Genomic DNA, 14471 nt, shown 5'->3' with positions numbered 1-14471 from the left:
CATCACATGCAATACATGTCTGAGCTGAATTTACAGATTTTGTTACTAGATTGTTTTCCTGGCCTCCTAGATGAAAACCTATAAGTTCTCAGTTAGTTTTTTCACCAAAAAAAAAAAAACCCTCTCATTTTAAATTGTAGATCTACCTTCAAATTGGTACCCTTTGTGCTCTTTGCAGAATGTAAGCACTTTCACAACTGTAGAGGAAAGAGTGCGGCAGGCCAGTTCATTATTTTGTATTGTCCTTTCCCACACTAGTTTCCAGACATGTCAATATGTTTAATTAGCTCTATTTTCTTGTTGGTCATGCAATCCTATTTTGTAGATTGATCCAGCGCTGACAGAAAACTCCGGGTGGTGAAAGATCAGGTCAGGGAAAACGAGCTCCACACCCGAGGGTGGAACTATCCCACTCCCCCTCGCGGGTCTCCGAGGATGTGGGGGAGCAAAAGACTGACTGAAGTAATGTTTAATTTCGTTATTTTTTCAACAAACTTCCCATCTTCCAATTGCATTTCCCAGCTTTTATGAAAGGAAACAGAAAAAGTTCAGGCACGATTTCAGATTTAAGCTCTTAATTTCATTCTGGATCTATACTATTTTTGAAACCTTAATTTGTAACACATACTCGATCATTACGTAGTGAGTATTATCAGAAGCATATCACCTATATATGCTTCTGGTATTATACATACACTCATATAGAACTTCTTATAAGGTTGGCGCGAGCCTTCACGTTACATCGTGCTGTCATGAGTTTTGTTCTAATTAGCCACGCGGAAACAACCCTACCTGTTTAAATACGGTAATGAACAAACATATTTTCAATTCAACCTGAAGATTTTTAACAACGCACTTTAATTATTGTTTACTTAAAAGGATTACTTTCCAAAAGGAAAGATTCATTTTGAGCTGATAAGAAACACGTCTTGATTTCACGAGCAACCCGGTCAGTAGATATGTCTGTCTCGGCGGTCGGTAATTCTAGGGGTTATGTTCCGGCGTGGAGTCCCGCGAGAAACAAAGCTCTTTAGGGGACTACGTACACCCCCGGGAGATCCTCAAGTTTTATACGGGAAGCTAGGGTCTACCCAAGGTCCAACCCTTGACCTAGCCTTTAATATACCAAAGTAATCATTTTACATATCCTCCATAGTAGATGGTGCCCCTTTCATATATAGTAGAACGTCCACTAACTAACGGCCACCTCTCTGGCAACGGAGACTACTTTTTTGTGTCCAGGCGAACGGTCCGTACATCCACTTTCCACTGTCCTCTGTCCCCAAAGTGGCCGTTGTGGAGGAGGTTCGTCTGTACCTACAATACGCTTTTACCTAGTACCCTAAAAAAAAATCCTGCAGAAATAGTTATATCCAAAAATAAGTCCACCAAAAACATTTCTTCCCCTCAAAATCCCCAAAACGTTAACATCAAACCCCGAAAACGGCCTCCGTGCGTCCTCGTCACCAATGTACCTATGAGAGATATTTTAGAGGGCCCTTCTATAAATTCCTAAATGGTAGTTTTTCATACTCTTTTCTATACTAACCCTACCCTTGCATATACCTCCAGCGTGGAAAAGGACCCCTTCAGGACGGAGCTTCGGGACTACACCTCAAGGGTGCTTGAAGCTTGGTTTTACACTAACGCAAGCACAAGCTAGAGTCCTGGCTTACTTCACAGAGCCTGACGCAAGCGGCGCGCAAAGGACGCTAAATCGAATCCTGACGGTATTTTAGTAAAGCACAAAATGAGCTTGGGTTAGTGATTTTAGCACCCTGCGAGTAGTATAGGAGAAACCAACTACTCACAGGGTGTCATTTTAGCTCCTCCTGCAAATGTTTTACTCTAAGCTGAAATGCCGTTTCTTAACAGCAACAACAATAACAACAACAACAACAACAACAACGTTTATTGACAATAGCGTAAAGGGCAAATCTTTAGTTACGTAATGTCATCTTTTAGGCTGAAGATATTCTTGTGAATTAATATTCTTAGATTATAGCGTATGACATATCTGTTTACTTACAAATTTTCAACGCACAAAATTATATTGTATTCAAAATCTGAGCCTCGGGTTTATTCTTGAAATTTCAGCCTCTTATAAAATATATTCTTGTAAAAAAGAGTGTAATACACTTCTTCATTTCTCTGTTTCGTACACCTTGAATTATGTCGCAATTTCGTGGAGATGATAGATATTACCATCTCATATCCAACAAGCGCGAGTGGAGTAATTGTTTTATTAAAAGCGCAACCAAGCCATAGAAAACTCAATTAAAGTGAAAATAAAAATGCCCCAAAAGTTACGCGTACGGTTACCATATTTGTAGAGCATGGTATAATGGTTCATATACCATGATGGCTAAGCCAATGAAAACTCTTGAATTGCATTATCTAATGATCCAGTTTTTCATACAGAGGAAACTCTCGTAAGAGGACATCCTCCGGACTCAAAAAACGCATCCGCAACTGGAGCTGGACGTTTACCAGAATGGTTCTCGTAAGCGGCGAGTAAAGGTGTAAGGGATAGATGGCCGCTTATAGGCGCTTACCAGCTAATACTTTGGGCGAGAGAAAATGGGAATGAAAAAAAAAAAAATACCACCGTACATGTGATTTTTTTTGTTTTATTGCCTTATGCAATGCGGCGATATAATGGCGATAGCTGTTTACAGTACTCTATACTGGAGTACTGTGATTAAAGAACAACATTTGCGACAAAATGCAGTGTATCTTTCAAATTCAGGCCCAATTCATTTCGGGTGCTCACGGGGGCTTAAAAAAAGGAAAAGTCTAAATAGTGGGCCCTCAAAGTGTCCGCGGCCGCTTACGGGAATGAGTAAATACAGACTTTGTCCGGGAGTTCAAACGGGGTTTTTTGAAGGCAGTCGTTAGTAGATCTAAGTAAGCTTCCACTGTAATTGGATATATACCTTGCGCGTAGTAGAGCTAGCCTGCGTGCAGACCCCTTCTATTTCCGTTACGTTTTGGGTGAAAAAAAGGAAACGGGCCTGCCAGGAAAAAAAAAATAGAAAGACGGGAACGTCATCAGGATGATGGGGGCCAGGAGCCCATGGGTAATGGGGTCCTGTCGGGGCTCAACTGTATGTTTTTGTTTTTGTTTTTTTTTTTTTTTTTACATTTCTCGTCAGGGAACCAGTCCGCACATTGTTTAATGCAGTCTTTTGTGTTAAACCAATCAGAATAAAGTACAGATTCTAAACGTTTTTGATGAAGACTCACCAAATAAACTTTCTCCCTCACCCCAACCCTCCCTCGGCCACTTCACTCTCAGCCAGTTCCTTCTCGGCCCTTTTTTTTCTTCTCTACACCCCCACCCCCCCCCCCCCGCTCCGCACTGGCGCGGTGCGGCGAGGATGACCTCTCTCCATCTGCAAAATTTCTTTCAACACTACCGCCTGTTAGCGAGACTTTTCAAAGATAATGATTGGAAGCTCTTTTAATACAAAGGAATACCAGACCTCACAACAACACAGACTCTACAAGTGAAAAGGAAATTTATTACGGAGTCACAGTTCAGCTTAGGCTCGTTCTTACTCTTCTCAACACAAACTCGATAGGTTTTTCGGTGAATTATGCCTCAGAAATCACAGCGGGTGATCACTTTTCAAGAACAAGTACTAAACCAAAACATGAACATTTCGCCAGGAAAAAATTAAAATGAAAATGTTTTTAATTTTTGATTTTTTCCCTCTGCTGGTAATACCAAGTTGGGACTCAATCCACTCTACGGACAGACACTGGTTAAGAGACTCTAAAGAACTTTTATATACTATAACAACATAATGATCAGAGCTGCTTGTAAAATTCCAGTGATGTGGCTAACACGTGGTAGATTGTTCTTAATTATTAGCATGGAAGTACTTGTAACCAGCAATGGCGACCACAACTGCGACAGCTGCTGCTGGTAGAAGAATGGAGTTCACCCTGTGGTAAAAAAAAGAAAGAAAATAGACTACATGTCTGAATTACAGTTAATGGTCTCCCCTAAAATCCCTGCACCTTACCAGCCACAGAGAAACACAAGCACCGGAAAACATATGCTTCTACGCTCAAAGACAAGCTAGTGGTTAATTCGAGCAGCTATCCTAAATTGGTAACAAAATGAAAATAAAATGCCTCGCCAGCCACCGAGATACAGTGGAACACAGCTCAGCTGTTTCTTCAGAAACAAATTATTGCTTGACCAGTTAAGCCAACGATCAACAGAGACTGTCTAAACAACTTGTGCACTGCATCAAAAGCTGGATTACATGTAAAATGAACAAGATGTTCTAGCAACTTGCCCTGGCAAAGTCAGTGCTGCTCACATTTTATTTACAAGGGTAGAAAGATTCCCCACCTAACCATCACTTTGCTTACAATCTGTAAACTTGTTACTGAACACTGCTGTAAGTTCAATCAACAACAAAAAAAATTAGACAACTTTCCTTACGAAGAAATTCAGTGATTACAGTTTTGGAATTTGTTTATATACATGTAGATACAACATTTCAGGTCATGCTATTTAAGGTGATTCTGCTTTGTTGGTTATTGCCTTACACGACTGCTGGTGCTAAGATGCTTCTGTCGTGTGGTTGAAAAATGTTTGGTTTTTCTGTCACTCTCCATAACACAACTTAAGATGTCACTGTCATACTCTGCTGGTCACACAATCTGTGATTGTCATGCTCTGTCACACAAAACCAGCACAGTGATCACAGGTCACACAATTTCAGGTGATTAGGACTTAACTAATAAATATGTGTATCACAAATTATTTGACATGATCCTACAATGTTACATGTACATCGCAGAATGGTTAACATGGATTCCGCTCAAAGTTCGAGCAGTAAGTGCAAAAGTTATTTACTAAAAATCTACTCATAGCACGGTAACTTTTGGAATACTATTTAAAACAACTCACTTTAGTTCATTTCTCTAAGTGACCCCGCAATTAAATTCTCAAGCATTCTTGAAAAAGTTAATGTCAAACCTCGTAAGAATGCTTAAAACATGTGTTATGGTGTTTTTAACTAACGTGAAACATCTGTTTTAATTGAAATATGGATAATTTCAAGTTCAATTGTCTCTCACGGGGTCAGCTTCAGAGTTAAAGTCTCAGTAAGTTCTTCTTAACTGTTTTCAAAATATTACCACGCCATGAGGTTTTTTTGGTAACTTAATTTTTGCCATTATTGCTCGAAAGTTCTGTGGAAATCATCGTAATATCTTACCAGCTAGATTTGTTTTCAGAATCAGACACAGTTTTCTTTTCTTTAGTCTGAATGAGCAAAGAGAGAGGAAAATGATATTTTATTAGATTTCAATAACCACATGTAACAGAGGAGTAATCCAAATAAACTGGACATTAAAGACATGCACAATCATCACAGCCATGTAGGATGAAACTTACTCTTAGGCAGCTGCAAAAATAAACTTTGAAAAATTTCATGCGTAAATGAGATTTGAACAAATGACCTCTGCGATACCAGTGGAGTGCTCTAACAGCCTATTGGGAGCTGGTGACACTGTGGATTCATAATATACTATATGTATACATGGTGAAGATAATTATTACACAAAACTGGATACTGTTATACAGCCAGTAGAGTTCTCTCACAACTGACACATGCTCTCTAAGCTTGTTTCTTTGTCATTTAACAAATGTACATGTACATGTACAGTAGACACATGTACATGTATCATGTATCGTGTGTGAAATCTAGCTGTGTAACACTACCCATTTAGCCCTCCCTATGTTGGTTTGTTTTATACGCAGGACATCATAGAATGATTCAGAATTCAGGTCAAAACAAAGAAATTAAACTAAGATGCTACTTTATTAGTGGTAATAGTTAAAGTTAATACTTCAAAATATCTACAGGAATTCAGTATAATCGAGCTGAAGCTAAATTTGAAATTTGTGTAATGCATACCTTCTCTTGAATCTTATCCTCCTGAAAGATAAATAAAATTGACAAAGTAATCATTGAGTCAATTGCAAGTATATTCTGCACAAGAGTAATCTCCTCTACATGCCTGAAAGGCAATGAAATTTGCCAAAGTGAGTAGGGGAGTGTTACATTCCATCCCTGCTGTGGTTTGCTCTTATTGTTCAATGTCACAACTCTGTACATGGTATGCCATGTATTTGCTACTTGTTCAGGGTTCTCATTAATTTAGGGAGTGGAGGGCTAGTTTCATGAAGTAGATGGCTGACCCCGTTTCAAGTGCCAAAGGGACAAGCCTTTAAGTTTAGAGAGGTCTGGAGATATACTCCCCTGGAAAATTTTGGAATTGAGAGGCTCTGAAATGCATTCTCTTGAAGATATTTCCTCAAAACAAATTGGAAAAGGTAAAAAATTTGCAAAATCCTACAGCGTAACTAAAAACGTATTCCACACCCTGAGAAAAGGACAGTGAAAGTTCAGTCACATTCCAAAAACCCTGTGTTTTCCCTAAATTACTCTTTAAAACTTACACATGACTTGTATTATTTCACAAAATGAAGGCAGCTCAGAAATTGAAGCAGACAGTTTTTTAGCTGGCTGCCGCCACCTGATGAGAACCCTGTTAGTATTAGAACAAGTTACTTAGGATACTTACATCAACAAGTTCTCCTATGAGATAAGACTCCATTAGTTCTCTGGCATCTGAGGAATGACCAACATCTTCAAAGTTTTCAGTGGCATCTCCACCTATTCACAAATAACAGTATGTCAATCTGAACTACTTGCAGTACATGCAGTTTAGGATGTACCATCTCTTGCTATATCTTAAACAAAGGCTGATAATGTGATGAGGGAACTGTTCGCAAGAGTGTTCACAGGTCACTGTGGTCCATGCAGTGGGCACTTGTAAGTACTACTGTGGATGAAACATAGTACCAGCCCCCCCCCCCCCCCCTTCTTCCCTATGGGCATTTAACCACCACAGACATCCAGAGGCAGCAACCTGCCATGTTATCTCTTGTCAACAGTTTACAGGTTCCCAAATGGAGAAAGGTAATATCAGAATGAAGTTTATTGGTGAAGACCACAAGAAAAATGCCAGATAAGCAAAAAAAAAAAAAAAAAAAAAAAAAAAAGAATGCTCACCAGCTTGTTCCAATAATACTTCTTCTCCACCTGGATGCTGAAAAATTATTAATAATAAAATAATATGGTAATGAGTCACTTTGAACATCAGTGAAGTACACTGAGTCAATCTTATGTGAATGTATCGGTACATTATCTACTGCTTCTATAATACCTCCCAATGTTTGGCTGGCATAATGTGTAGTTCAAGAAAATATACATACCTCCCTCACAGAGGGGATGTTTTTCAAAGACCCCTGACCCCTCGGGAAATTCCAACTGAGCTTCATAAATTTCTTTACCTTTACCATTTTTTGGTCTTACGGTGTCCCCCCACCCTCAGGAAGGGGGAGGGGGGGGAGGAGAGGAGTATGGAGATTTTACGGAACTGCACAATACAAATAGGAGCAATATCTTATCACCATCTCATTTTAACAGCCAGATTGTTCTAACTTGAACAAAACCTCACTCAGTCATTTTATTATTCTAGACAAATGCCTAAATCCCTTGACAAACCCAGGGTGCATTTCACGTATATCTCATGACACAGATTTGCCAAAGTTCTACACCCTCTGCCAAGGTTCAATCTCTACATGTAATTCTGTTCTCACAGATTTTCAATCTTCTCTTTTCATTCTAACTAAATTTGAGCCAATGAATTTCAGACTCTAAAAAGCTTGAAACTTTCATGCAAAAATAGTCCCTTGCAGTCATTGATTGTCAAATGATGTGGCCAAATAGAGTACCTGCATACCACCGTACATGAAGTACAAATTTTAGAGCCTTGGTCTTGCTCCAGTAAGCACCAAGAACCACAACAATTGTATGACATAACACCAGACAGTTTTAAAACCCATGCACAAGATCTTCAACATTACCCAGGTAAAATGCACCCTGGTTGTGAAACTGCTGTACTGTAGTTATACCTCTTAAACAAATTAGGTGTTCCAAAGTGAAACTAGGAACAGCAGCATTTCAAATACATGTACACAGGGTTCTCTCGAAAATTTGAAGCAGTCAGAGAAACATTTCAAGCAGCTGGCGACAATCTCTTTCCTTGCTGAGCTGACCTCAAAAAATGTATGTGTATTTTCCCTGAGTAGCCGGTGCGCCCAGGTCGAGTAGATGGCAATTTTCGCCAGTCACCGGAGCTTCTGGAGAACCCTGTGTACAGTGGAACCTTGAATTCACAAGCCTCTGTATCATGCTGTTGCCGACTGGTACAAGTACTCACTAAAAGTCTGTAACATTAGTTCTCTGTACTTATTTAAAACTGAGGTTAAATTTTTCTGTTATCTAATTTTCTTAGTTTCATTTTATCTTGTACATTTTAACTAGTTTTAGAAAACAGTCCTAAGAAAATATGTGCACTGATTGGTTAAAAGTCGTGTTTCTATAACTCGATAGAAACACAGAACTAGCATGAGCTGTTGACGTAATAAAAGGCGTGTGCAAAGAGAATTTACACTTTGATAATCAAAGTTAACAAGTTGTTTTCCTTTTTTACATTGCAGTGTTTTCTAAAAGAAATAGGAAACATGTTCAACACTCATGAAAGTTTGGGAGAACTCGAAAAAGCCGTGGAAACACTCTTCTGTAGCTCGTGTTCACACAGCATTTCTCATTCTCCCAAACTTCCACTCGTGTTTCCATAACTCAATAGAAACCCGGTACATGTTTTCTTTTTCCTAAATATAGCTTAATACATTTTTTAAAGCAGTTATTTTAGCATTTTTACCCTTCATCTTATAGCTTTTATCTACTTATAGGTTAGTATATTTTACAACTAATTTTAGCTTTTTACTCTACATGTATAGTTTTATTTTATTATATGCAGGGCTCCATTGAAAAGCACCCAGGTGAAAATATGGAATCTCTGTTTAAATACTGTTATTGTTATTCTTATTATTGTTATAAATTGACAATTGCGTTATAACTGCAACAACTTTTCATTAAAAGAAATGTTGCACATTATAACATACCTACATGCTGAAATATATGTAGAGGATAACAACTACAGAGACTTTATTTGTTGGATGAGTGTAGTATACCCTTAGACTGAGATCGGAAGCTATCTAGGCTTATATTGAAGACTTGTATTGTTCTAATACACCTGCATTACGCTAACGCCGATTTGAGCTTAAGTTAATTTGGGATACGACCAAAGTTCAAAGAGCCTTTATATGAAGGTTATATTCGTTCCGAAGTCTGTTAAAAGGATCCTTCTTGGGTGAATCTTAATACGTTACCCGAAGTCTATACTTATGTTCCACATTCTTCTCATACCGGTGTAACTAAGGTTGAAGTTCATAATTTCTGCATTACATTTACACGAGCATGCACATGCATACGATATCGCTTGGTACGGTATTACATCACTTCATCAGGACGGCAGTCTTAGCTTGCTGTTCCTGGAATGGAACTTCACTTACCTCATCTAAGAATTTCGTGACATCGAATACTTTGTTATGGATAACTAGCCACGACGATCCCGCCACATTATGCGATTTAACCTCTTCTAAAGTAATCTTTTTCACCTCCTCTGCCATATTGCTATATCAAATGAGAGAAACCGTCTTCTAGAACGTAAAGTTACGCATGCGTGAAGTCTAGCATCCAGACTCTTTTCTAGCATCCTGGTCCCCCAAAGGGGCGTGGCTTCAGTGTTAATTTATTGCTGGTTAACACATTACAAATAAAACTAGTAACCATTTAACCATTCAACAAATTAAGTCAAGAATCTGGGACATAATGGATGATTGATATATTAAAAACTTCACTGATATTTAAATCTGTGCGGGTTTTCATTCGCGCGTTATTCGGAAAAATATTTCACCAAAATTTATGGAGCTTTGTATGAAGGCACCAACATGGCGGCCGTAAAGTAACAGGTTTGCCATTGAAAGGAGAAACTATTACTCTAGAGGTCTGACACATTGAAAGTAATAACTCTTCTAGTGTAAGAACTGTTCAGTTAGCGAAACCTCGAGCGATAACTCCTCTTTTGACCTACCCGAGAGCCTCCTAGCTCGGGCGCAATTTTAATGTCACGCAACGCATAAACCTCCCCAGGAACCCTGTCGAGCATAATTGTTGTTACTTCGTAGATGTCAACTTCAGAGGGATTGGTTATTTTTAATTTTGGAAAACGCTGACGTCACATGGAAACCGGCAATAGCTTAAGTTTCGCGAGATCAAATTTTCTGCGGTAAAAGAGATCTAAGGATTTATCTTCAGTAAACCAAAGCAAGGTAACTGTCTTAAAAGAAATAGATTCCTTGAAAAATCACATTCAGGTCACGGGCAGCTGAAAGTCTTGGTATATGATAGCTTCCTATTTCTGGTTAGCGGGGAATACTTGACGCGCGACTCGTGACTTGGCAAAAAAAAAACCTTCCTCGGGAATCGAGCCGTTATGCGCGAATTATTAGTTTTTTTTGAGACTTGAGAAGCATGTTCAGCTTATTCTAAGGATCAAGGACCGTGATTCGTGATTCTGGTGAGAAATGTCGTGAAAAACAGAATTTAGAAACAGCATTTTACTTTAACCGCATGTCTTTTGGAAAGACTGTACAGCTTTGGATTCATTTTTTCTAGCCCACTGGAGCCTATCATCTCTTTTCGGAAACAACCGGAGCCATGAATGACATATCGTGTTTGACTTGACGGAACAGCTCATACTTTGCTGTCACAAAAAGAAATAAATTGCCTTAGTTCTAGACTGCTAGGCTAGGAAAATGCTACGCAAATTAACGGACCAGTGTCGAGTTATTTTCTGTAGTAATATAAAATAAAATAGTTGATTCGTGAAATTGTCAGGCAAACTTAAAAGCGACCCCATGATTGAAGGAAGCGTGATCCGCGCTCCCCCGCCCCCCCCCTCCTCCCCAATAACTTCCCATTTACCACTTTGATCGTTCCAACAACGGTCAAAAACAGGAGAAAATGATCAAGAAGAGAGGCTGGCAATTTCAGAACGTAGCTTTTCTGAACACACCTGTTCTCAACCCAGGAGGCAATGTCGCTCACCTGCTAAAAAGATTCGAGGGTTATGGAGACGAGAATAATACGCGCTCGGGTCCGGTTGCCAAGGATTCGATGTTGGAAAGGACCCCCGGAAGAGAGAGTAACGGGGTAATCAAAAAGATACGCAGTATTGGGACCAGTTTTTCTATAACTTTATACTATGACTTTCCTCTCGGGAGGCGCGGTGACCCTTGGTTAGTGCGCTCGACCCCGGAGCGAGGGGTCCGGGTTCGAGCCCTGGTGTATTAATGGATAACGGCGTATTTAATTTAATGCTGGGGGTAACCCTGCAATGGACTAGCATCCCATCCAGGGGGGAGTAGAAATACTCCTAGTCACTTCACGCTACTGAAACCGGGATAAGCTCCGGCCCGATGAGCCACTTGGCTCGAATGCAGAATTTCCTCAATTCAAAGTTGCAGGTAAACCACAAAAACAAAATCAAAGAAAAGAAAAGAAAAAGAAAAAAAACTAGGAGGGGAGAGGAACATCTAGCAGTCACCACTTTTTTAAGGGAGAGTGTTGCTGTACATTAACCACCCCGTTTTCTTCGAGGCTTCAATTTTCCAGGCAGGAATTCCCGCACAAGTGGGAAAATTCTGTCATCTTGACTACTCTCAGCCGCCCAAAAAAAGCCCACAAGGAAATCCTCGGCTCGATTTCCGTCGCTCTCTCGGCCTCAGAGGATGAGCGCGGGCTCATTCCCGAAACAGCGATCTGAGGAATCCCGCTGGTTACGTGAACTCTCCATTATAAACTACGTTCTCACCAGGAATCCAGCAATTGCCATGTTAACCAGATCCCAAGTTGGTGGTGGGAACAGGAAACTTGCAGCGGAGATTGACGGGCGACTTAACAATTCAGTAAGAGGACAATTGTGTTTTGGCATGGATAATATTTATTATCTTTTATTTCAAGTCATTCATGATCGTAGTACTAGCAAATTTACATGGTTGACGGTTTAGCTACTGACTGTGAACATTCCTGCTATTTTTCCGCTGAAAAGACTGGCAGTCCAAAACACAAAGCGCAAAAAATAAGGGGACTGTTCGCGATCTATCTTACATTTACAGGACAACAACTTCCCATCTCTTCCCAGGGCTACAATAGAAAGGTCCCAGTACTGTTCTATTAAGTAAAGCCGATACTAAGTTCTTTTTTTATGAACCACGAATGTTTCGAGATACCTGAAATAATGCTTGAAGTAGCCTAAACCGAAAGGCACCAAAAATGTAAATTAACTTTACTTTAAAGTTTCAAACGTCCAAACAGCAACCTACGACGTAACTTTTAACTCACAAGAAAGATAAAGTAGTAATAATTTATATTAAGTTTAACTTCGTGTCTCCTACACAAAGGGAGAACAAGGAGAAAGGAAAACAATTTTACAATTCCTTCATTATTATACACAAATGGAACTTAATTATATTCATGTGGCGTATTTTATGTACAATGAGCAGGTACTGTCAGACTAATAGCAGTTATATTCATAGCACTCTAAATACTGACTATACAATGAAGCTATGATCTACAGGTTTCAAAGCGAAATGAACTTTCCTCTAGTTTCATTCATGGTTGAATCTTGAAAAGAGATAGTAATGGTCCAATTTCGAGAAACCAACATGGCCGAATAAAGGACTAAGAAAGCACCTGTGCACAGGCTCTATCTGAATTGAAATATTCGCCAATAACAGTGAGAGAATTGACAACTCTGTGTATTGTTTCACCTTACGCTTTATGTCCTTCATCACTTTTGTAACATTATTGAATAATTTATACTTCACTCAGATCGAGACTAACACTGTGCAGATGAGTCTTTACTCTTTCTGTTCAGCGGTCTCGGTTAACTCGAAGCTGGACTATTTGAAAGGAGAGAACATTGTCAATAGTGGTGAAACGTAACCTGTCAACCTCGCTAAGTTTTTGATTTTTGCTTTTAGTTCAAGGCACTCCAAATTTCTGAGCCAATCAGCCAACCACAAACCGCACGTGCACTAACATGTGCTTCGCAGGCATAAGTGGTTCCCGATTGGCCAAGAAGTGGGGAAATCACAGTCAGATGAACACAGCGGGAAAAAGTTCAGAGTATGCGCAGTTTTCTAGCAAAACAACTGCTACCAAATGCATGGATTTATCTAAAACCTTCTTTCGAGCCAAAAATAGACATTTCAAGGTATGCAAACCAAAGAACACCGGAACAGGAAGTGGCATCGAGATATTGCGCTAGGTAAGATTCGTTTCACGTGATAAAGAACGTGGGCGCATTTTATCTGGAGACCAAAGCAGCTGCGGACCTGGGCCTTGTTATACAGGAAAGACACAACAGCTGGCAACAGATCACTCGGAGAAAGAAAATGCTTGTCTGTTATTCACCTGGGGAATTTGTGTAGGAAAGGCCAAGGACTGCCACCACTTTCACTGATACGCTAGGCCTCTTGGTAGAACATTCACTATTAAAAGCATTATACACTAGGCTTTCACAGAAAGAAATGCACCATTCCACTATCCCTAAAAGTGTTCACTGTTGACAGGGGTTTCAAATTAACTTACGGTGTATATCACTGGCTGTCGTCTAATTTCAAGTTTCAGCTTGAAATATTTTCTCGTTTTAAAAACCTGGGACACATGGTAAACATTTTTCCCGATTCTTTTTGAAAATGCATTCTGTAATAAATCCGCCCTCATAACGTAGATTTTCGTGGGTATGTAAACGACCAATCACAAGCCACTACATGGATCCCTTGCGTCATGAATTTGTTTCTTTGATTCTTTTTTTTTTTTGAGGAGGGGGGGGGGGGGCGGAGGTTTATTCTGACTTCTCAGGCGTGAGGATAAATAAAGCACGAGAAGAGAGAAGTTTTAGAGGCTCAGGTTTTGCAAAATCTCTCAAAGGAAGTATGGACACACTAGACTCCCACTACAGAGCCGTTGTTTTAAAATGAATAATAAACTAATTATAAACTTTTGAAACCGCTGTTGCTCGAAGGCCCTAGATTATAATTATATTCGTTCTGGTGTTCCAGAGAATACTCCGCAATGATCGGCTGATTCTATGTTTTAACACAAATTAACACAACAATACGGTTTACCACTTGTTGTATTTGCAATGATCCTTCTACCGGCATGAAAAAACGTTTAATTTGCAACAGAACCAAGTCGATTCTCTCAGAAAATATCCAACTTACACAGTTATTTTTTTCCTCTGACGCTATATTACATAAACGTCTCTCATTTTAGATTAACTGTGAGTCTCTCTCCTTTTTCCCAACGTAGTTCAACAAAACAAGCCTTCGAACTTTAAAATTAGCAACATAAACACGCTTCTCCCACGAAATAATTTACCCGCTGACGACAAACACAAAT

The 14471-nt window shown here is 39.5% G+C and overlaps 1 protein-coding gene across 2 annotated transcripts; it reads right to left on the bottom strand.

Annotated features, from left to right (window-relative positions):
- Positions 1–3504: 3504 nt before the first annotated feature.
- Positions 3505–9678, bottom strand: LOC110057367 (cytochrome b5-like). Of its 2 annotated transcripts, XM_089297906.1 has the most exons (7): positions 9515–9678; positions 7104–7140; positions 6613–6704; positions 5943–5963; positions 5241–5287; positions 4367–4413; positions 3505–3951 (listed from the first exon to the last, which is right to left on the bottom strand). In XM_089297906.1, the coding sequence occupies exons 1-6, from the start codon at positions 9629–9631 to the stop codon at positions 4401–4403; spliced, it is 327 nt and encodes a 108-aa protein (XP_089154032.1). In that variant the 5' UTR covers positions 9632–9678; the 3' UTR covers positions 3505–3951; positions 4367–4400. The 2 variants fall into 2 exon arrangements, with proteins under 2 accessions (XP_089154032.1, XP_089154031.1); XM_089297905.1 differs by lacking the exon at positions 4367–4413.
- Positions 9679–14471: the final 4793 nt, after the last annotated feature.

Source organism: Orbicella faveolata, unplaced genomic scaffold (assembly GCF_042242905.1).
Source record: "Orbicella faveolata isolate gen_17 unplaced genomic scaffold, um_ofav_v1 contig_3, whole genome shotgun sequence".
Classification (NCBI taxonomy): domain Eukaryota; kingdom Metazoa; phylum Cnidaria; class Anthozoa; order Scleractinia; family Merulinidae; genus Orbicella; species Orbicella faveolata.
Note: the sequence above shows the minus strand (reverse complement) of the source record. Positions and strands in the feature narration are given on the sequence as shown.